General features: G+C 43.8%; 1 protein-coding gene across 4 annotated transcripts in view; it reads left to right on the top strand.

The window, feature by feature from the left end:
* Nucleotides 1-290: 290 nt before the first annotated feature.
* The window catches only part of SEC31B (SEC31 homolog B, COPII coat complex component), a 36,838-nt gene continuing 13,506 nt past the window's right edge, over nucleotides 291-23,622 (top strand). For 2 of the 4 annotated variants that reach the window (XM_061459324.1, XM_061459321.1), the window contains exons 1-16: nucleotides 291-414; nucleotides 3,543-3,631; nucleotides 6,245-6,368; nucleotides 7,157-7,352; nucleotides 8,117-8,212; nucleotides 9,286-9,426; nucleotides 9,895-10,037; nucleotides 10,285-10,384; nucleotides 12,368-12,529; nucleotides 14,426-14,578; nucleotides 15,321-15,551; nucleotides 16,957-17,031; nucleotides 17,627-17,710; nucleotides 18,619-18,727; nucleotides 19,136-19,314; nucleotides 19,993-20,119. In XM_061459324.1, coding sequence (XP_061315308.1) covers nucleotides 3,553-3,631; nucleotides 6,245-6,368; nucleotides 7,157-7,352; nucleotides 8,117-8,212; nucleotides 9,286-9,426; nucleotides 9,895-10,037; nucleotides 10,285-10,384; nucleotides 12,368-12,529; nucleotides 14,426-14,578; nucleotides 15,321-15,551; nucleotides 16,957-17,031; nucleotides 17,627-17,710; nucleotides 18,619-18,727; nucleotides 19,136-19,314; nucleotides 19,993-20,119 — 1,999 coding nt within the window. In that variant the 5' untranslated portion in view covers nucleotides 291-414; nucleotides 3,543-3,552. Of the gene's footprint in view, nucleotides 524-3,053; nucleotides 3,194-3,542; nucleotides 3,632-6,244; nucleotides 6,369-7,156; nucleotides 7,353-8,116; nucleotides 8,213-9,285; nucleotides 9,427-9,894; nucleotides 10,038-10,284; nucleotides 10,385-12,367; nucleotides 12,530-14,425; nucleotides 14,579-15,320; nucleotides 15,552-16,956; nucleotides 17,032-17,626; nucleotides 17,711-18,618; nucleotides 18,728-19,135; nucleotides 19,315-19,992; nucleotides 20,120-23,622 lie in introns of those variants that run through there. The other 2 variants (XM_061459323.1, XM_061459322.1) reach the window with 2 other exon arrangements.

The raw sequence follows: 23,622 nt of genomic DNA, 5'->3' as shown, positions 1-23,622 counted from the left end.
TGTTTGGGAGCCCTGTGCTGAGCTCGGCTGCTGCTGAGGTCCCCGGTTGTGGTGCCGCGGCAGAGGAAGGGACACCCCGAACCTGGGTAGGAGAGACCGAGCCAGCCCCCCTCACACACACGCACGCACACTTTCGGGTCACAGGGAAGCGCGGCTGTGGCCCAAGCAAGGCATGGCTCCCGCGCCCTTGCCGGGGTTGCGATGTCTGCTCCCGCCCTGAGCGGCGATCCCGGTCGTACCACAACTGCCGGTGCCCGCCTTGGCGCCTGCGCGGGCGCTGCGGAGGTGGGATGTCGGGCGGTGCTTCGCGGACGCCGGCTTTTGGGCTCCCGGCGGCCACCGTTGGCAGAGCCTTTGGGTGTTGGAGCCACTGAGTCTTGGGTCTCCGGCGCGGCAGGGACGGCCAGCGAGCCGGTAAGGGCCGCCGCCCGCTTTCCTCTCTTCTTCCCCGCCGCCTCCGCTCATCTTGGTCTGATGCGAGTGGCTGCTCCTGCCCTCGCACCCTTCAGCCCCGCCACCAGGGGTAAGGGCCCAGGAACGTTCACGGGCCGGGCCAGCTCTGCCTGCTGCGCCCCTGCCCTCCCAGGGCCGGGCTCCTCACCTCTGTGTCCCCCCCAGCCCTGGCCCGCTTTGCTACCTACCGGCCCTGGTGTCGGTGTGCAGGCTCCGTCCCCAGGTTCCGTGGGTCTGTTCCTAGCCCTGTGTCCCGGGAGCCCCGGTAGATAGTTTGCCTTCTGCCGGAGGGCCGGCTCCTGGGCAGCGTCGAGCAAGGAGCGCCGAGGGGTGGAGCTGAGCTGTTTGACATGGGCCGTGGAGGGGCCTCTGGCGTAGCCGGGAGCCTGTTTGTGACACCCGGTGTTTTCCATCAATGCTTTTTTCCTGGGCCTTCCCTCTTTTTCACTATCACGCAGTGCAATGCTGTTGAGCAGAGCAGGCCGACTCGATATGTGTGCATGCACAGCTATCTGTACAGTGCTGTGGTGCTTTAGCGATAGCTTTTGAAAGTGCTCAGAGCACAAGAAGTTTTTTTATGTACCATGGGAGCTGTCATGGAGGAATGTGCTGAGCCCTGCCCTGCAACAACCCAGCCTTGCAAACACCGATTAGCAGAGATTAGTGTCTCTGTGCCTTCTGTGGTCGGGGTTTATAATAAGCCCTTATGACAACAGCCTGGTTTTAGGGTACTGGGGAGCTGCAAAAGGAGAGTGTCAGCACAATTCAAAGGAAAGGGGCAGTACACAGGTTTTGTATTGATGCTGGGATGTGGAGACAGTAGGGTGGTTTGTGTTTTAACCATTGTGTCGTGGCTGAGAGGCCTTTTTCAATTTTTAGGGTGGCTGCTTGTCATCTGTGTGACCTTGGACAAATCTTTTCTGTTCTGCCCAAGTTCCACCTTTAGCTAAGTGGGTTCAGGCTGTCAGCTCCTTTGGGTGCTGCATGGGAAGTCCAGTGTTAGCAAGACTGTTCAAAGAGAAATGATTGGGTGCCCAGTGCAGGAGGAAGATTGGGAAAGTCAGTAGGAGGGGATTTCTGATTGACAGTGTTTGGGTGGTGCAAGAGAGAGGAGTCACTAGAGTGATACCAGTGATGATTATTATGGCAGCTTTGAGGGTCAATTAGTTGATACAACAACCACATAGTCTTTTAGAATCTAAAGTTGCAAGCATTTCAAGTTAACGTATGTTAACTTGAGAGTAATTTTTGCCCCTGTCAGCACTGTTTGCATGGTCCACCATGATCTGAGAACATGTGCTTTTACTTTTCACTATTTTATCTGCATGCACTCCATTTCCCACTGGTGGGAGTGCTCTGATTGCTGGGTTTTGCTGTGCAGACACTGTTACCTTTTAAGGACCCTGTGCAGGAGAGGATGCAGGGAAATAATGTGGCTCCCTTTGGGACTCAGATTTGTTAATACTTCAGAGCTGTAATCGGATGCCTGTAGGAGAAGGAGGGATTGTCGTGATTAATTAATCAGAGGTCCTGAGAAAAGCATGAGCTTTCTGAGAAGTCTCACATGCTGGTTTGGGAGGTATCAGCAGGTGGCAACATCTCCCTGAAAATTCTCATGTGGAAGAGTTGAATACTTGTGAATTTTTCTCAGGTAGCCGCAAGAGGTTGCTAAAGAGGGGCTTTTTGCTGCTTTAAGGATCGGGAGTCCTGCGCTGGATACATGGATACAGACATGCGCAGTGTGTAGAAGGATCACTTACCTAAGAGTTAAATCAGGATTTTTATATTTTTTCTTTTTTTTTTTTTTCCTTCCAAACTGACACTTGTAGCCCAGCATCTGAGCAAAGGGCCACGTGATTCAGACCATGAATTAGCTGTCAGCACAGCTAATAAAAACAGTGTCAGGTAACCAAGGAGAAGTTAATCACAGCAAGCTGGCAAGATGCAGAGTGTTGTGCTGTACTCCCTGCTGACAGCTTTACTTTATTCAGCATGATACCATGATCGGATAGTTAGCAGCTCTGTTTAGCTAGAGTTATGAGACCACACTGCAGCCAAGCTCAAAAGGTTTTGAAACTGCACGAGAGTGACCCTGCTAGTCTGTGAATGACTACAGACGCACATCATTTATGTTGCTGACATGCCCAGAAGGCCTGGGTACAGTCTGGGATAGAGAGGTGCTGGATCCTTTTGCCTCAGCAAGAATGAGATCCTATGTGGAACAATAATTTGCATTTATTCTCAGTTTTGCAGCCTCCTGGCTGCCTGTTATTGATGTTTGAATTTCAGTTATCCTGCTACATTATTGCCCAACTAATCTCTCTCTAGTGACATGGGGAAGTCGTGCTCCCATTTTACAGGTGTCAGTTAATCCATTCAGGGTAAATAAAATGAATTGTTGTCAGAGCTGAGATTGAAACCCAGCAGCTACTTCTGGATCGTTTCTTTTCACCTCCTGCCGTTTACAAACTCAAGCAGAAAGTCAAATGATTTTTTTCCATTTGCTTCTCAGAGGAGTGAGAGCAAAGTACATTAACTGAATTGGCACGTGCTAGCATTGCACTTTGTTTTCTGTTGCCACGTCACTTTTCTGCTTGGAATTTAGCCTTCCCTGAGATTCCTTTTGCGTATGTGTACACTGACATCAGCTTATTCAGTGAGAGCAACTAGTGCTTTGCAGACACATTTGTTTAAATTAGTTTCTGCAGCTCAGTTAAACCAACCTGGACTGAAGACCTGAGTATGTTGTTTAATGTAGATCCCATTCCTTTTCCTGAAACTCTTCTGTAATTGGAGTATATGAAAGAGAGAGCTATATATGAAACAAAATCTGGGGTCAGAGAGCTGGGATCGTTTTGGGGTGTTTTTTTTTGTGTGGGTTTTTTTTTTTTTAATTAATCCCCCAAAATACCCTAATTAATTCCAGTAAAACTCTATTCACGACCTCAGGAAGTAGCTAGTAACTTCTTTCTAGTAAGAGCAAATTGTTCTCATGTTATCCTGGTAAGGGGGATATTTTGTTACTGGTGCAATTATTTTTGTGTTGATTTTATCTGCCTGTTCTAACCACTGTGTCAATTTTTTCCTAGAGCCTGGAAGATGAAGTTAAAGGAAATTGAGCGAACAGCTGTCCAAGCATGGAGTCCAGCAAACCACCACCCCATTTACCTAGCAACAGGTAAAGTTCTTCGCAGTTTGTTGACTACTAAAGTGTGAGTCACAGAGAGATCTTATGTACAGTTGGTTTGAACTTTCAACAGCTCCCACTTTAATAATCTCTGGAAAACCTACTAGCAATATACTGAGAATATTACAGCCTTTATGCTTTTTAAAGTGCCTGGTAGAGGATTACGTCTGTGCCAGACTTTGACACCTTAAAGGCTAGTGATTTTTCAAGGGGTGGATACGTGGGGGTTTTGATATAACTTCCAGTTAAGTATGCATGAGCGCTTCACCTGCGTGCCTTGAAAAATACTTGGTATGTCCATGGGGAGAAAAAAAGTTCGTTTTGGTCATGTTCATTCAAGCTCACTTTTACTCCTGTTCGTCTGCAGTCATTATCACTGGCTTGGCAATCAAATAATAGAAACCTCTTCTCCCTAAAGTTGCCTGTTTTGGTTAACATTCAATTTTCAATACTTCTGCAAAACCTTACATTTGAATTTTGTTGATATTATTCATCACTGTTAATTTTATTTCCTGAAGCGCAAAGTCAGTCTCTTTACTGAGTTGGCAACAGGTGAGTGTAGTGTCTGTGTGGAACTGACAGTTTGGATTGTTATACTGGGTTTGCATGGCAAGGTTTCGGTAGTGGGGGCCTACAGGGGTAGCTTCAGTGAGAAGGTGCTAGAAGCTTTCCCTGGGTCCAATAGAGCAAATACCAGCCATTTCCAAGACAGACCTGCTATTGGCCAAGCCCATCAGTGATGGTGGTAGTGCCTCTGGGATAATGTGTTTAAGAAGCGGAAAAGTTACTGTGTAGGAACAAATGCAGCTGGAGAGAAGAGTGAGAAGAAGCAGTTGTGCAGGCACCAGAGAAGAGATTCCCCTGCAGCCCGTGGTGCAGACCATGGTGAGGCAGCTGTGCCCCTGCAGCCCATGGAAGTCCATGGTGGAGCAGATCTCCACCTGCAGCCCCTGGAGGACCCCACACTGGCACAGGGGGATGCCCAAAGGAGTCTGTGACCCTGTGGGGAGCCTGCTGGAGCAGGGTCCTGGCAGGACCTGTAGCAGCATGGAGAGAAGAGTCTGTGCTGGGGCAGGTTTGCTGCAGGACTTGTGACCCCATGGGGGACCCAAGCTGGAGCAGTCTGTCCCTGAAGGACTGCACCCCATGGAAGGGACCCACACTGGAGCAGTTCACGAAGAACTGTAGCCCATGGGAAGGACTTATTCTGGAGAAGTTTGTGGAGGACTGTCTCCTGTGGGAGGGACCCCAGGCTGGAGCAGGGGAAGAGTGTGAGGAGTCCTTCCTCTGAGCAGAAAGGAGCAGCAGAGGCAACGTATGATGAACTGACCATGACCCCCATTCCCCATCCCCCTGTGCTGCTGAGGAAGGAGGAGGTAGAAAATTTGGGAGTAAAGCTGCGCCCAAGCAGAAGAGAAGGTGGGGAGAAGGTATTTTAAGTTTTAGTTTTTTATTTTCTCATTATTCTACTCTGATTTTGGTTATAAATAATCAATAAATTCTAAACTGATTTCCCCAAGTCAAGTCTGGTTTGCCCATGACAGTAGTTGGTGAATGATCTCTCCCTGTTCTTATCTAGACCCATACATTCATTATGTTCTTATGGGTCTTTCATTATATTTCTCTCCCCTGTCCAGCTCTCTCCCCTGTGCAGCTGAGGAGGGCAGTGATAGAGCAGCTTTAGTGGGCACTCGGCGTTCAGCCAGGGTCAACCCACCATAGTTGTGTGCCCAGCACTGCTATTTTGGTCTGATTTTTTTTCCTCAGTGATGAATGTCAAAAGAAAGTGACAAAATTTCAACTGTTGCCTTAAAAGCAACAGCACCGTTTTGGGGGTAGATGGTCTATTTTGTGTTTCTGTAATGAGGCCAGAGTTTTGATTGGACCAACAGTCTTGGCTTTCATCTGCTTTAGGTGAGAAACTGCAAAATTTCTTAATTTGTGCTGCTTTTTAATAGTCTCTTGGGCACTTTCCGTGCCGCAGATGTTACAAAGCATCCCTGTGGTAACTGAGTGACTGTTTGCCTGTCAACATCCTATTATACAATGTCAATTCAATTTTTAGCTTTTATTCTGTAAGCTGAAAGAAGGGAGGAAACCACCACTGGGTGACTGCTGTCTGTGGGTCATTGGGGTATGTTTAGTTGACTAAGGTTGAAGAACTTCAGCTGTAGACTAGGTTTAAAAGTTCTGATTAAGACTTCATGGTCATGGTTGAGGAGCAGTATACAGAAATATTTGGGATCATAATTGTATCTGGTTTTCATAATGTGACTGTACTTATCTGTTAGGTAAGGACTTAATATCAGGAGCTGTGGCTGCTTGGAAAAGGGTATATGAATTTTATCTATCCCAAGAGAGAAAGCTATTCATGCAACAGTGACCCTGGTGCCCAAAATTTATTGAAGAAGTTCTAATTTCTTTTGAAGTCTTTGTTACAGTTACTGGTCTCTCTTTCTGAGGTGTTCAGACATGTTCCCTCTTTGAACAGGTACACCAACGTTGTATTGGTTATGAAGAAATAGGTTTCCAGTGCCTTGCTCTTTCTGTAGCTTGTGCTCTTGAAAAAAGTGCCCACTTGTGTTGTCCTTGTACTTCTACTAGGAACATCTGCCCAGCAACTAGATGCATCCTTCAGTACAAATGCCACCTTGGAGATATTTGAGGTTGACTTCAGGGATCCCTCCCTGGACATGAAGCAGAGAGGAACACTTCCTGCCTCAAACAGGTACTAGAGGCTCATACTGATGTATCAATCAGTAGAACTGAAAAGGGCTTTCCTGGTACAAGAATGGAGGGGAGGAGAAAACATGTTGAACATGTTTTCAGGGTATAAAATGATCTTTTGCATTAGTTGACCTCAGTCTTCAAGAATGGAACATTTTTGTTGACACATTGTGTTGGGTGTAAAAGTAGAGCAGTTGGACCATTGGAGAAACCTCAAAGGACTTATACTGGTAGTCAGTCAGTAGAGTCTTTCTGTCAGTTTGCTGGGATTAATGATTTCCAGTGAAGACACTAGAGGCAGATTGAAACTTACTTTCCAGCTTTTTTAGAAAAGGTGACTTCTTAGGCTCATCAGTGTAGATGATGCTTGCACTCAGCGTAAGAAACAGTCTTGATTTCTAGCTAGCATGTTCATAAAAGTGGTAAACATAATTTTCAGAAAATAGCTCTGAAAAGAAAGGGACATAGTCCTCTAATCTAATTTTCTATACAGTGTAGGTTAGAGGATATCACCCATCAAATATCATATGAGAGCCTAAACATTTTAAACAAACAAAACTAGCTCTTTCTCTGTAAGTTCTCTTTAAAAGTCTTTGGAAGGAAGCTCATTTCTCTTCTTGCATGTAAAAGCCATAGTCCTCTTAAAAATGGAAATGGTTACTTAAGGTGCAGACTGATGGTTATGTTTGATAGGTTGGAACATGGATGTGTTTTTTGGTAATGCAGAGGACATCTTGATTTCCACCAAATACTGAGGCCTATGCCAGCTTTTTTTTTTGTATTTTTTAGGTTTCATAAACTGATCTGGGGTAACTTTGGAAATGGGTCTCCAGAGTCCTCCGGAGTGATCATTGGTGGAGGGGATAATGGTGTACTGACAATGTACAGTGTGCACCACATCCTGGCTTCAAAGGGCGAGCCTGTAATTGGGCAGACAGAAAAACATTCAGGTCCTGTTCGGGCTCTTGACTTCAACCCTTTCCAGGTAGGCAACATTAACATAATCAAGGGAATGTTAACCTCCATGTTAAGAAATATGTTTTCCCTTGAGTATAGTGATTTATAAATTGAAGAAACAGTTCTTAACTTGAAAGAGGCATGGTAGTTGTGACACAAGGCTGGTTTGGGACTCTGATTTGGGTTCTTTTCACAGCTTTGCCACTGAATTCCCCAGTGACCTTGATTAAGTCTCTTATCTCCCTGTAAAATCGTGTCTTGTAATACTGTAACATGTTAGACCATTGCACATTTGAAATCAGAACCTCTTTTTTTAAATTTGTTCAGTTGGTGTTTAATTCAGTGGGGCTCTGATCACACTTGAAAGGACTGCAACATAAGCAAGTAGTGAACAGAGCACAGTTCTTGTGGTAACACAAAGGCAGATTGAAAGTTGTCTGCAGACCCTCGTGGGAAGCCTGCATCTTCTCAGAAGAAATACACGTGGTGCTGGGGTGCAGGGCAAAGGCTCAGCTGGCCAGAGGCAGTGGCTTGCACCCCTGTGCCAGAGTTTCATGATGACTAACAGCAGCCACCTGCACATGTAGCTTGCTAGGCAGATTTTAAACTAGTCTGTACCATGGCACAACTGAAGGCACAGGGGCCAGAGATGTGCTTAGTTTATAATCTGGTTATTACCTTTCTTCTTACCAGTGGCTGTAAAATGCAGTTCTTATCTGACACTTATTTGTAAGAAATGTGTCCTTTTTCCTTGTGAGCAGAAACTCAGCTTTGCTTTTCTTTCTTCTACAGAGTAACCTTTTGGCTTCTGGAGCCAATGATTCTGAAATTTTCATTTGGGACTTGAATAACTTCAGTGTGCCTATGACTCCAGGGGCTAAATCACAGGTAAAGAAGTTTTCCTCTGGATAGTTTCACCTCTGCAGTTGTAAATCTTACTAGGCAAGGCAAAAAGATGTGAGTGTGTGGAGTCATCCTTGTCTAGTCAAGCTGTGAAGGGAGAATGACCTTGATGTCAGAAGAAAGAATAATCAGAAGTGACTGATTAGCTTCATTCTGGGGAGGTGGAAGAGTGTTGTAAAGGGAGGGGGGAGGTAGGCTGACAACTGCTGGAGTGATGCACTTTGCATGGATGGGTAAGCTCTTTGTGGATTTGAATCAAGTAACTGACCAGTTTATCTTGTGATCCAGCTGGGGCATGTGTGATGGATTAAGAAGGTTTATTGGGCCTTCTCTGAGGGATGAATTTATTTCAGGCTTCAGCTGAAGCTTTTCATATCTCATGAAAGTAATATCCATAGCAGAGTCACTGAGCCATTTAATGCATCTTGGCTATTACTCCCGGATAACATTTCCCAAGTTTGAAGAGGAAGAAGCTTCTGATATTTTGGTGCTGATAGTGCTATTCAGGGCAATCAACTCCTGAAAGTGGAAAAAATCATAGTAAACTTGCCTAAAAGCAGGCCATGTTTTGCCTCCAGTAAGCCTCCTGTTTGTTTCCTTGCCTATGTCCTTGTACTGCGGTAGATACTGTAACAACAATTAGCCTTGAATGCTTCATCATTTTCCATCTCACTGCACTCCTGAAATGTTGCACACATTAAGTTCATCCCAGGAGTCAGGGTAGAAGCATCTATGTTCTCTCAGCTACAGTTCTCTATGGACTGATTTGTAATACGTATGGTCAGTGCAGAATCCAGCACCTGTCCCCAAAATGCAAAGGTGCTTTTCCAGGTGATGTTCCCCCATAGAATTTGACTGTCCACTATACTTTCTGAGTAAAGGACTTCCTGTGCTTCCAAGTCTTTCTGCTCAGTGCTGCTGCTACTTCCAGCTGATCAGTGATTGAAGAGAGAAGTCTATATATATCAAATCCCTTAGTTAGGCTAGTGACAGAATCCTGTGATTAGTGTTCCCTCAGCATGGCAATAATGGATGTGTGGCCTTTCCTGTCTTGGCAGCCTCATGAAGACATTAGTGTGGTGTCCTGGAATCGGCAGGTGCAGCATATCCTGTCATCTGCTCACCCAAGTGGCAAGGCTGTGGTTTGGGACCTCAGGAAGAATGAGCCTATCATCAAAGTCAGTGACCACAGTAACAGAGTGAGTGGAGGAGAGGCTGTAATTCTAACCAGCTTATGACATGCTGCACGTGACTATGAAACAGTGGCACAGGCTCTTGGGATCAAGTATTTTTACTGTGGGAGCTGTTGGTTTTCCTAATATACCTCTTTTTGTACCTAATGAAGTGGAGAAACAAGACCCCTCACTGTTCTTAAAATTAAGGCACCCTTGCATTCAGTTTCTGTGTTCACAGTTCATTTATGAGAAGCCTCCTGTGATTTAATTCCAGCTGTCTTCCTAGGTCAGCTTTCAACTTCTGTATGGTTAGTGGGTTTTTTTTTTTTTTGCTGTGTAGTGAAGGTAAAAATACTTCCCACAGCAAGATATTTCTAGTTTTTCTTTGTCTTAAGCATTCTAGTCAAGTGCAGAATGATATGGCTCTGGGCTATTTGTGCTATTGCCAACTTGCTTTGCTGAATTTTCAGCCTATGCTGTTTTTGTCCCTAGATGCATTGCTCAGGAATGGCCTGGCATCCAGAAGTTGCAACCCAGCTAGTCCTTTCTTCTGAGGATGACCGCTTGCCAGTGATCCAAATATGGGACTTACGTTTTGCTACCTCTCCTTTGAGCCAGCTGGAAGGGCACACAAGGTGAGGGTTTGCTTGTTGTGTGCCTCTTCAAGAATCTCCATCTTTAAAAGGTAGATGTTTGAGAGACTGGACTTAGGAGACCTATAATTTTTTGCTAGGTCTGCTTTGTTTCACAGATGAATGTTTAATGGTAGATGAGAGCTAGTATTTCTGAGCTTAAGTACCGGTGCATGCTATTTTCTTGGTAACAGGCTGGGCAAGTGGACTCTGTATGAAATATAACTTTTTTCTTTCTGATCTATTTTAGGGGAGTTCTCTCTGTCTCTTGGTGCCAGGCTGACCCTGAACTGCTGCTGAGTAGCGCCAAAGACAACCGGATCTTGTGCTGGAACCCAAGTGTGGGGGAGGTACATAATCACAGCTCTAAGTACACGTGGTCTGCTTTATAGAGTTGTGTGCTGTTCTGTATCCTTATGGAGTGCCAATGAATTTCTTCTAGTATGTCTTCTACATTCTTCCTGTCTGGTGTGAATGTGAGAGTGTTGTCCTTATCCAAACTGAAAACAACAGAGACAGGCAGAGATTTTCTTTGCTGTATCTGTGTCAGAGACTATAGAAGGAAGAAAGCTTTAATTAAAACTTGATTTCAGCTAATTATGATTACTCTTGTTATGTTCACACTTGAGTGTTCTGTGCGTCCTTTTGATTCTTCTTCTTCTAGGGCAGTAAGTTTTTGGGGGAGAAACTTGAATGAGAGCGAGGAGCATTTGTTAGGGTCATTGAGAGGGGAACAACATAATTAAACGTGTGTGAACTTTATTCATAGTGCAGTGGTTTCACATGTATGTGCTTATCTAGTCATATATCTCAAAACTGCTCTCTTTGAAATGTTTATAAATCACCTGAATTAAAACAGGACTGTGTAAAAATTTTTTTGCACACCTACTCTTTCAATGCAGAGTTTCTGGATAAAACTCGATTTTGAACTTTGAACAAAATTCACGCAGTTGGTCTTGGTGATAGCATAGTGAAAGTACTCTCGCAATACTGAAAAAGTTCAGCAGGAGCCCCAGGCTGGATTTGTTTTGTGGGACAATTTCACTTAGCCTTGGAGGCATGGAAAAAAAACAACAAACAAACCCATTTTCATAAAATGCATGAAATGCTGCTGTTGTGGTTTGATGGGGTTTGATGCATTTCCAGTGGTTAGAAGAGACTCAGACTCTGAAGCATTCCTGATGTCTAATTTTACAAAAGTCTTTTTGCTGTGTTATAGCAGAAAAATCTAAAAAAAAAGAAAAACAGTTTTAGTGCAGCTGGCTTATCTTTATGCATGCTGCTGTAGATTTGCACTCCAAATTCAAGTTAGACATACATGCATGAACTATTGTTAAGGGACTTCTCCTGATTTGGTACTAATGAACAGAAGATTTTCAGTTGATACAAGAATTGGAAAGGTTTTCAGTAGTAAGGACAGTGCAGTTATAGAATGCCTGGTCTGGTAAGTTTGGGGAAGGGTTGATTTCTTTGTGTATTGGTGGATTGTGGTTTTGTTTGTTGTTTGTGTTTTCTTGGTTTATAGTTTTTTTTGTGTAGCCTTTTTTTTTTTGTTGTTGTTAATTCGCAATCTGCATTTTAATATAAGCAAATGCAAATTTTTATACCTGGAACAGACAACACAGATCATGTTCCTACAGAAAAAGAAGCTGTGGTTCTCTGTGCTATGTGCATGTGAGGCATAAAGGAAATCTCTTCATTTTGCAGACTGGAGGTTCAAAGTCAAGGTTGTGTTAGTGGGTTGCCCAACATCAGGCAGGAAGTCTGTGACTGGGTCATGAATTGAACTTTGGTTTTTTGAGTACTCGACCAGAAACTTGTTGGCTTTGATGTCCTTCATAGTTCATCTACAGCTGTTAAAGTCCTCTTGTTGTTTTACTTTTTTTTCTATAGACATGTTTTCCTTGTAAATTTTTATTCCAGACTATTCTTTCTATTTATATGTTCTTGCTGATGACACCTTCTTCCTCTTTGGGCTTCTGTTTTTCTTGTGTTGTTTTATGTGTGTCTCCCTTGGTTAACAGCAGGTGTGACAATATTATACCACTCTGACACTGTAGTACTTAGGAAGCAGAGCAAAACTGACTTGTTGCTTTTGGATTTTGTTATATATACAACAATCAGAATCCTGTTGTATATCAGCTTTCTGTGTCTTTCTGCTTTTTGGGCTAAATGTGCTATAACTCAGTTGCAAATGTGTCCTTCAAGAAGCAAAAATAAAAGATTCATATACAGTGGTGATATGCAAATAAGGTGTGACACACTTGCTGTGTCACATTAATTTAGGGAAAGTGTAGGACTAATGTTGTGCATCTGCCTTCTTTCTGTGATAGATGGTTTACGAGTTGCCTATTCGGAGTCAGTGGTGCTTTGATGTCCAGTGGTGTCCTAGGAATCCTTCAGTCTTCTCTGCTGCCACTTTTGATGGGTGGATCAACATTTATTCTGTTATGGGTGGGAACTTAGAAGCTCAGCAGAAGACGCAGGCTGACAAGGTAAAGTCCTGTGAACGTGTTATGGCTTGACAGATTCGCAATTACTCACCTGACTTCTGAGAGCGCTAGAAGCACATGTGTAACAATATGAATTTTATGTGATGCAGTCTGTTACATCCACCAGGTTGGATAGTTTCGTGGTGTGGGAACCAGTGTGGGGTTCTTAATATCCACCAAGTCCCAAACGGACTACATTGCTCTGGACAAAGGTGTCTTCGTATTTCTTGTAAAATTCATTAGTGTGTAAAGACAACCAAGGCCAAGTGTAGTTTTAATGTTACATATATTTTATGGCTATTGCTACTAGACTAAAAGTAAAGCAGCACACCTGTTAGCAACAAGTTTGTCTTGTCATCATGTTAAATACATTGATATTAGTTGATACAGTATGTGATTCTTTATTAGTTTAGAAGATAATTTTAAGACATAGTTTATAAGACACTATTAGCAATTTTCCTCAAGTCAATTTACTATAATTTGGAGCATAAATATTTTGATACTGAAACCCATTACTTGGCCAATGAATAGATGGGCAACCTCTGAACAGATTAAATGTCAGTACTGTCTAAAATTTTAGTTTTAATCTGGTGTCTAATTCCCTTCCTCTCTCCCAGCCAACAATTCAGGTTTTAAGTGAATACATATGAGCTGGCATAAGTGTTATTTATATAGTAGTTTACAGCTGACTGAGTTCAGTTTCATAGGATTTGCAAGAGGTAGAAAATACTTTATCAAGCAACAGCTGTAGGAGATTAAGGATTTATTTAACCCATGGAGAATTTTCTTTCTGTGCATTCTTCGTGATCATGTACCGCACTTCCACTGTTCTAAATTTGAGAGCAGTATTGTCGAATAACTCCTAGATAAACAGAATAACAAGTAAGAACACAAATAGGAGAAGTCTTTTCTCCAGATTTCATGGTATCAGGACAGAAAGTCTACCGAAGACCTGGTGATTAATGTTACTGCTACCCTGGTTGTATGTATTTATTCTTCGAAGATTTAGGCTGATTGATCTGTTGGGTATAGCTGTTCCTTCAGGAAATGGTCTTTCTTTGGAATTGGTTTCCCCTCAAGAAAGACTTGAAAGGCAAAACACGTAGGTCTTGTCTGTGATTCTTTGGCAGCCTTAGCTTGATCAGCCTTCCTTTAGTGTATGGTGCTTGGCTCTATTTTGGAGCTATGCCCTGTGGTCCAGTCCGACTTGAAGAGAGTTATCTTTAGCAAACAACAAATCTTGAACAGGATTATCTTTAGCAAATAACAAATCAATACCAACAATGTTAAAAATTAAGAATGCTTTTGAACAGCACTGTATGTATGCTTCCTGACTTCCTGAGTGTCAGAAATCCAGATCAGGGGCCACTTTTAATGTTTTTTTGTGTAGACAAGAAAGTCTGGAGAGATTATTTCACTAGCTTCATCTAAGCTATAAAAGCTTGAGATGGTCCTTAAAACTAACCCATTTGAAAGACCCCAGCAACAGAAAGGGAAACAGCATTCCTGTCTGAGAAAAACAAGAAATAAATTGGACAAATTTTGATCATGTGTTGCCACTGTCTTGCATGAAACAGTAGCTTTGTAACTTCTGTGTTTTAGCTGGATGCTAGGCCAAGCAATGTTTGTTAGGGAATTTGCATCTTGCAAGGGAAGAATTACTTGAAAATCTCAGAGGGTGAAGCTTTCTTGACAAATTATGTCTGGAACTGTTTGGAAATAGAATTCACCTCACAGAGGGTCTTGGTGGTACTCCAGTAAGAGATGCTGTAATAGCCTACTAGCCTCTTTCTTCATCAGCAGGGAAAGCAACTAATTACTAAGCAATAGTTTTTTAGTGCTTACTCTGTGCTGAGAGAAATTTAATTATATCTTACTTCTTTCTCCATCTGATTGTAGATTTCTTCCTCCTTCAACAATTTGGATCCCTTTGGGACAGGACAGATCCTCCCTCCTCTGCAGGTGCCGGAGCAAGTAGCTCAGACCACCTTGATTCCACCATTAAAAAAGCCACCCAAGTGGATTCGCAGACCAGTGGGGGTTTCATTTGCAGTAAGTGAATGGATCATCCTTAACTTGAAATGCAGTAGATGTGTCATCTTGCAACATAGTCCTTTTCTTTCCCTAGAGAAACCTTTATCTTCCCATTACTAATTGTTTTAATGCCTGTTTAAGGTGCAGTATGGGGTCCCATGCAGCTCAACATTCAGCATTCAGATGTATTTCCAACAAGAGAGTCCTATAGCAGAGAATGGGAGGTTATAAGTAGGAGTTAACAAAGCTAAGGAAGATTCATAAAAACTGTTCTTGTAGGCTGTAACATGCATTCCCATTCTCCTGTCTCTTTCCCCTTCCTATCCAGGTATTTAATTTTCTTCACTTCTTTGTTCCTAAATCAAAAGGCTGAATTGTTCTTTTGGCCTGTGGCTTGACTTGTTCTCTGTCAGTTTAGTGTGTGACATTTGCATTATAGTTTTTATCACTGCAGCCTTCCTCTCCATGTCAGAAAAGAGCAAATGGTTCCAAAGGTTACATTTCCTCTATGCCTCTCACACATTTGCCATTGGCTGGGCCTGATAGCACATACACAAGTGTCATGGTTTTCAGTTTTTAGCTGAAGGGCTTGTGATGTGAGCTCTCCCTGTGCCCCTACCATCCATAAACATTGAACTGTTTGGGTTCGTTGTGATCACAGCTTGAGCTTGAGTCTGCCTTGCTAAATAAAAAGCTGAATGAATTGTGTTAACCTTCATTTGTAAGAGTGCTTACTGTGTCTGCCTCTTGTCTTTCTCAGTTTGGAGGAAAATTAGTTACCTTTGGTCTTACCAAAGCTCCTGGACAGCATATGCAGCAGACTTACCCACACCAGGTATTCATCAGTCAAGTCACTACTGAAACTGAATTCCTGCTCCGATCCAGAGAACTGCAGATGGCCTTGCAGTCAGGGAACCTTCTTGATTACTGCCAGGGCAAGATCCAGACAGCCAAGTTTCCATTTGATGAGAATCTTTGGAACTTTTTGAAGGTAGGATGACTTTGAAACACAGAGGTCAGTTCTTCTGCAGTCCTGAGGTGGAATGTGTTCATTATGGTCCTCTATAGCCCTTTATATTGCTGTTCTGTAAGATATAAAATGGAACTGAATAGGCTGTTTACTTACTCATCCAAAGGAAAGCGTTTGCTTTTGAGGTCTTGGAGGTTGTCTTATTTTTCAGTAGGAATGGGCTTTTCAGTGGACTCATCTGGACCTCCTGTCAAGGTACTAAACTGGATTTTCTCATCTCAATCCACTACCAGGCTGTATCTGCCTGCTACCTGTAGAGTTCTTATTTCTCAAGGCAAAGTCCAAATAAGCAATGAGATTCCCCAGTAATAAGGGAGAGAGCTGTGGAGCCATGAGGACTGACTGTAGCCCTACATAGGACGATGGTTTCGTTGACAATTTGGTAGTATGGAAGAGTTTGGTAATGAGGAGTGGCCGCTTTCTTGTAGAGGCAGAGCTTAGCCTTGGAAGAGCCTTACAGACACTTACTTATTGGCAGACTATGTTTGGCACAATATTGGTATCTTTTCCACAGTGTTACATTTGCATGGGGAATCAGATCTCTTGAATAGGGTAGCCAGGGGTTATCTACGTGGTGACAGTAGTCTTCATTGCAGGGGTCATTGCAACAATGTCTTCAGCTGCTTTGGATGAGATATGTTGAACTGTCATTCTAGTGAATTGTAATCCAGCTGGCCTATGGTCCTGTGAGACTACTCTAGCACATACAAGACTTATTACTATTTATTGTCTTAAACTACAAACCAAGCTTCTGTACAAAAGACTGCCCTGCACGACCATTTTTATATCTTCAAGAACAGTTTATCAGTCCTGTAGTAGGAACAGCCTGGGACTTAATTGAGACAAATTCTCCTTGCAGAATGTTAGCCATGCATTAAAGCATACAAATAGAACCTATCAATTAGGTTGCTTGCAGCCTGTGGGGATCTCCAGGACTGTCTGAAGCCCCCACCCAGGGAGCTTCTGTGCCAGTTAACTAAGTTTTGTGAAGCTGTCTAGGAGTTCAGGCAAGCACCTTGTCTTGGTTTCATCCAGACTCACATCAGTCCACTGTTTCTATGCAGAGATTAGCTTGGTAATTCATAGACCATCCAGGGAATTAATGTCCACCTGCACTAGGTATGCATACGGTTATAGCCCTGATTTGCAGTTTTAAGTATGCGACAAATTTGAATTTCATCCTTTTCTCATGATTATAACTTAAATGACATAGATTTTCCCCCATTAATCATTAGGTGAGCTTGTCATAATTGAGTTCCTTATGTATAAACTAGCTCTAAACTCTGATGCTGATAAACATTGACAGTGAGCAGATGTCTAAGATTTCACATATTTTCTTGTCTTTTTGATATCCTTTGGGACTCAGGTGAATCTGGAGCAGGAATCCAGGACTAAACTCCTCAAGCTGCTGGGCTACAGTAAAGAGGATCTAGAAAAAAAGGTATGGGGTCTTTACAATAGAAAGAAACCTTTACTGGACTGAAGCTGCTGCAGGAGAGTTGTAGGGTCCGTACTGAAAATGAGTGAGTGATCTTACAGCACACAAAAGACATTTCAGATGCTTGAGAGGCACCTGAGGTATCTCTAATTAAAAAGCAAATGTGGGCACTTATAAGGGTGTAACTGTAGCTCTGCTGGATCAAATTAAAGGGGTCTTGAGCCCAGGTGTCTTGGTTCCAGTTGCTGGAGCTCTGGGATGTGTATAATAATAGTGCAGTTGACAGCTGCGTCTAGCATCCAGCTCTCTGTGTCTTAGGGGATTCCTTAACCAGGAAGAAGGTGGCAGGTGAGGACAGTCTGGCATAGCACTGTTGGAGCTGCAGGAGAGGAAACTCCCTTGTGTGGACAGTGCTCTGAAAAGGATAAATAACCTTTGATGGGCAGCCAGCCAGGAATAGAGAGAGGTAGAACTTTTCAGACAGGTGAAGGAGCTTCAGGAATTGTGCCTAGGGCTTTCCAGTCACTTGGCGGCTTTGTCGCCCAGGTGTGTAACTTAGATAGGGGTTTCAGTCTGTGCATGTCTGTTACTTTTCTAGATCACCTCGTGTTTGAGTAATGGAATCCCAGATACACAGTCCCTTCCTGAGGCAGATGTGATAAATGCTGCACAGCCAGATCAGGTATGTCCTGTACATCTTGCCAGCCTGAGAGAACAGTGGAGGGCAGAATGAATGGGAAGATTTAATTCCAACCAAAAATTGTTTGGCTCAGTGAGAGCATTGCAGAAGGCAGTTCACAGGCACTCACGGGGTCAGACTGAACAATCATAGTGGCCCCTGCTGGCTTTAAAACAAATCAGTGAATGATGAAGACAGACTCCTGGCTTTTATCACTGCAAGAAGGCTTGCTTCACAAGTGTTGATTTCTTCAGTGATAGAATTAACCTCACTCCAGCTTAATTTCATGCTTCAACTCTGGATTTCCTCTGTGAAGCTTCTGCTGTGGTATTTCTTTTGCATTTCTTTCCTTTCACCTCTGTCCTTTAAATGTATTCTCACATGATTTTGGGATGTCCATCTTCAGATGCCTTCCAAGGCCTGGTTCACCATGTACTGTAAATTTTGCTCCTCTAAGGTACCTAAAACTGCTGTCCTCAAATTAGTAGTCTTCACAAGCCTTAAACACTGGCTGAGATATTCTAGGGGTAACAATTGTGTCTTGCATTTCAGTGGAGCACAAAGCATGGCTGTAATCCTGCCTGTGAGTTACAGGTGTCACTTGCTTGGCTTGTTCCTGTTCTGTCCAAAATTGTTTAACTGGCTCAGGAGCTGGAAGTTGAGTTGATGAATGCTGGCCAGCAATACTGGTGGCACTGCATGTCTTATAACTGCTCTTTGTTGCTGCCCTGGTGAAACTGTGCAGGTTGATAGAGCAGTAACAGGAGGCATGATGGGTTTCCAAGTTGAAATTGGATTTATATGAGCATGCTTAACCAAATGGAGAGCAGCCCCACCCCACTCTGTAATCCTGTTTTGGACAAGATCTGTGTGTTTAATAAATTAATTAACCTCTTGTGCTCTTTGCACAGCTTTTGATAAATACCAGTGATGATGTAGCTGCTGTTTCCTCCTCTTCAGCCTTTTTTGACAACCTCATCCCACAGAATATGAGCACATTGAAGATTCCTGTCACAGAAGGTATATAAAGTGTGTTTCTTCCCTTAAAAGAAAAGAGGAGAGGAAGAAAAAACAGAAAATTAGAGACCCAAAGAACCTGGTCCTCTCCAGCAGATGGATACTTTTAAAACACATGACCCTTCCCAGTGTCACACAGTATCTCAGCATTGTGCAGGGACATGCTCCTTCCAGATAAGAGACCCATTAAAAATATAGGAGAATCTTCTAGATTATGGACTAACAGTTAAGTCAGTGGGGTTTTTTTGAAGTGCAAGATCTGGTTTGGGCTTCCAAATTATTATTTTATTTTATTTTTAGCTGGGCTTCTATATGTTACTGTTTTTTTTTACTGCTGGCTCTTTAAAGCAAGCATCATCAGCACATCTGGATGATGCTCCTGTGGGTTGACTCTGCTTCTCACCTCTGTAGATACAGATGGACTCATCAGCCAGGCCCTTTTGTTGGGAAATTTTGAGAGTGCAGTGGAGCTGTGCATGCGAGCAGAGCGCTTTGCTGATGCCATCATCTTAGCGATTGCTGGTGGGGAGAACCTTCTGAAGGAGACGCAGAAGCGCTACTTTGCCAAGCGGAAGACGAAACTCTCCGTGGTAAGTGACAGTTTTGTGTACCCGCTGAGCTGGGAAAGGTGTGTGATATCTTGGCAGATGTTTGTCTGAATGGATGTGGAAATACTTTGGCAGGAAGTAGAATGTCAGCAGAATCTGTGCATCTCCTCTTGACTCACCACTTACTTTTGGTAGTTTTATGACAATTTTGTGTTGCCCACATAGAATATCTGTATTCTCTGATCCTTTTTTTATGTAACGGTTTGTGCTTCAGCACAACTTGAGCTTCAGCTCCCCATGCTTGTAACCTGTGGAGCATACTGCCTGTGTGCAGTTAAGATGGGAAGGTCCTAGCTTATTAATTTACAAATTGGGAAGTGCAACAGGGGTTGGGATATCCTAGTACTACATTCCCCATCACTGATACTAGCTGCTCTGAAGCAAGACATGTTAAACAGATCTTTAGTCTTGCCTAGTGAAGCTGTTTCTGTATTCTCTTAAGTAATTTCTTGGGCTTTTTTTAGTTTCTTTAGAGACATTGGGTTTTGTATGCTGTTAAGATTGGGATGCTGGGATTGGTGGAACTTGATGGAATGGTGAACTAGTTGCTCACTGTAATAGTGTGGGAAGTGTGTCTGAAAGTGAGCTGTCACTGTAGGTCTTAAGCAGTCAGCTTATCTTTGTCTTCAGTGATTGACAGGCCTTCTGCTTCCCTTACAGCTGCTTTCCTCCATTGTGCAACAGAACTGGCAAGATATTGTTTGCACATGTGATCTGCAGAGCTGGAAGGAGGCACTGGCCATCTTGTTAACATACTCAAAGCATGAGGACTATACTCAGCTCTGTGGTATGTGGCATACTGTTTTGATATGGTTTCCCTAGATGAGGGCACCTCTGAAGTACTTACAGAAAGAAGTGGATACAGTTGAGGAAGGAAAGCACTCCTTACTCATTACAGCTAGCTGGAACTTAAGTATGGACTGTTGTGTTAGGAGAATAATAAACGCACCTGTAGCCGAGAATCATGGTATGAAATTATATATACTGATATATCCTGTCACCTCTACCAAAAGCATGTTTAAAAACAGGATGGGCACTAGGCTGAGACACTAAAAGGGTGATATTTATGATTTCATTCTAAGGAGAAATGGATTCTCTGACAGTAAAAGGTCAGGTAGCTTCACTCCATCTGAAAGAGGTTTACCTTTCCAGCACATTCCCTTCCCTTTTAAGCTCAGAAGTAGGGGTTAATGAACATTTGATGACTTCAGTAGTTTCCTCAGTTCTGTTAATAGTTCAACATGCTGAGCAGCTGGTTGTTCTGAGAGTCAGAGTTAGGGGCAATCTAGTGACTGAATCTGATGAAGTTACTCATGTTGCTTGGCTGGGAACTTGCTCCTGGCTGATGGGAATAGCTAAGAGCTAAGTGCTGTTGGAGAAATGCCAGCAGTTTATACAAGTAATATGACATGACTTGAAATGCAAGAAAACATGACATTTCTTACAGACCAAATTGTAGGGGTGGACCGTGGCTGTTGTGGTGATAGTGAGATAGCTCCAGGTCATCTTTATCTGCTGGCATTTGCTAAACACTGACAAGTGCCAGATTGCCATTTGTCCCTGATACTGGACACTACTGGTGGAGATTCTCATCCCTCTTTAGGAAAAAAATGTGTTGGATTTTTTTTTTCACTGAATTAGTTTCTCTTTTTTGTATTTTTTTCTTTCATTTATATATAGAATCATAGAATAGTTAGGGTTGGAAAGGACCTTAAGATCAACCAGTTCCAACCCCCTGCCATGGGGAGGGACACCTCACACTAAACCATGTCACCCAAGGCTCTGTCCAGTCTGACCTTGAACACAGCCAGGGATGGAGCATTCACAGTTTCCCTGGGCAACCCATTCCAGTGCCTCACCACCCTTACAGTAAAGAACTTCTTCCTCATATCCAAACTAAACTTCCCCTGTTTAAGTTTTAACCCATTACCCCTTGTTCTGTCACTGCAGTCCCTAATGATGAGTCCCTCCCCAGCATCCCTATAGGCCCCCTTCAGACACTGGAAAGCTGCTATGAGGTCTCCACGCAGCCTTCTCTTCTCCAGGCTGAACAGCCCCAACTTCCTCAGCCTGTCTTCATACGGGAGATGCTCCAGTCCCCTGATCATCCTTGTGGCCCTCCTCTGGACTTGTTCCAACAGTTCCATGTCCTCTTTATGTTGAGGACACCAGAACTGCACACAGTACTCCAGGTGAGGTCTCATGAGAGCAGAGTAGAAGGGCAGGATCAACTTTGACCTGCTGGTCACGCTCCTTTTGATGCAGCCCAGGATACGGTTGGCTTTCTGGGCTGCGAGCGCACACTGAAGCTGGCTCATGTTCATTTTCTCATTGACCACCACCCTCAAGTCCTTCTCTGCAGGGCTGCTCTGAATCTCTTCTCTGCCCAACCTGTAGCTGTGCCTGGGATTGCTCCGACCCAGGTGTAGGACCTTGCATTTGACATGGTTAAACTTCATGAGGTTGGCATCAGCCCACCTCACAAGCGTGTCCAGGTCCCTCTGGATGGCATTCCTTCCCTCCAGCATATCAACTGAGCCACACGGCTTGGTGCTATCGGCAAACTTGCTGATGGTGCGCTCAATCCCACTGTCCATGTTACTGATAAAGATATTGAACAGGACCGGTCCCAACACCGATCCCTGTGGGACACCACTCGTTACAGGTCTCCAGCCGGACATTGAGCCATTGACCACAACTCTTTGCATGTGGCCATCCAGCCAGTTCTTTATCCACCGAGTGGTCCATCCATCAAATTGATGTCTCTCCAATTTAGAGACAAGGATGTCATGTGGGACAGTGTCAAATGCTTTACACAAGTCCAGGTAGATGACGTCAACTGCTCTACCCTTGTCCATCAGTTCCATAGCCCCATCATAGAAGGCCACCAAATTGGTCATGCAGGATTTCCCCTTAATGAAGCCATGCTGGCTGTCACCAAGCACCTTGTTGATTTTCATGTGCTTTAGCATGCCTTTGAGGAGAATCTGCTCAAAGATTTTACCTGACACAGAGGTGAGACTGACTGGTCTGTAGTTCCCTGGATCATCCATTTTCCCCTTCTTGAAAATGGGGGTTATATTTCCCTGTTTTCCAGTTGTCAGGAATTTCACCTGACTGCCATGATTTCTCAAATCTGATGGCCAGCGGCTTTGCAACTTCATTCACCAGCTCCTTCAGGACCCGTGGATGGATTTCATCAGGACCCATGGACTTGTGCACATTCAGGTTCTTAAGATAGTCTCGAACCAGATCCTCTCCTACAGTGGGCACAAGGTCCTCATTCTCACAGTCCCTGCATCTGCCTTCCAGGACTTGGGTGGTGCGGTCAGAGCATTTACCAGTGAAGACTGAGGCAGAGAAGTTATTAAGAACCTCAGACTTCTCCAAATCCATGTAGCCAGTTCTGATAGCTTCCAGAGAGGGCCCACGTTGTCCTTAGTCTGTCTTTTATTTGCAGTGTACCCATAGAATCCCTTCCTGTTATCCTTAACATCCCTAGCCAAGTTTAATTCTAACTGGGCCTTAGCTTTCCTGACCTGGTCCCTAGCTTCGCAGACAACATCCCTGTGTTCTTCCCAGGCCACCTGTCCTTGCTTCCACCTTTTATAAGCCTCTTTTTTCCCTTGAAGTTTCCTCAGCAGCTCCTTATCCATCCAAGGAAGTCTCCTGGCCCTCCTGCTGCACTTCCTTCTAGTTGGAATGCAACACTCCTGAGCTTGTATTAGGTGATCCTTGAATATCAACCTACAGTCTTGGGTCCCCCTGCCCTCTAGGGCTGTATCCCATGGAACCTTACTAAGCAGGTTCCTGAAGAGGCCAAAGTCTGCTCTCTTGAAGTCCAGCGCAGTGAGCTTGCTGCATGCTCTTCTCACTGTCCTGAGGATCTCGAATTCGATCATCTCATGATCGCTGAAACCAAGGCTGGAGCGTCACATTTCCAACCAGCCCTTCCCTGTTGGTGAGTATGAGGTCAAGCATGGCACCTCTCCTTGTCGGCTCCTCTATTACTTGCAGAAGGAAGTTGTCTTCTGCACAATCGAGGAACCTCCTGGATTGCTTGTGCCGGGCCGTACCGTCCTTCCAACAGATGTCAGGGTGGTTGAAGTCACCCATGAGAACAAGGGCCTGCGAGCGTGAGGCTGTGCCTATCTGTCTATAGAGTGCTTCATCCACAGAATCCTCTTGATCAGGCGGTCTGTAACAGATCCCCACAGTAATGTCTCCCATCTGGAAAGACACACAGAAATTGGCAGATATATAAAAAAGTACGTTTTTCAACCAAGTTGT

The sequence above is a fragment of the Pezoporus flaviventris genome, unplaced genomic scaffold, assembly GCF_033815535.1.
Source record: "Pezoporus flaviventris isolate CSIRO_AGI_PZ_B2104156 unplaced genomic scaffold, CSIRO_AGI_Pfla_v1 ptg000029l, whole genome shotgun sequence".
NCBI classification, from domain to species: Eukaryota; Metazoa; Chordata; class Aves; order Psittaciformes; family Psittacidae; genus Pezoporus; species Pezoporus flaviventris.
Note: the sequence above shows the minus strand (reverse complement) of the source record. Positions and strands in the feature narration are given on the sequence as shown.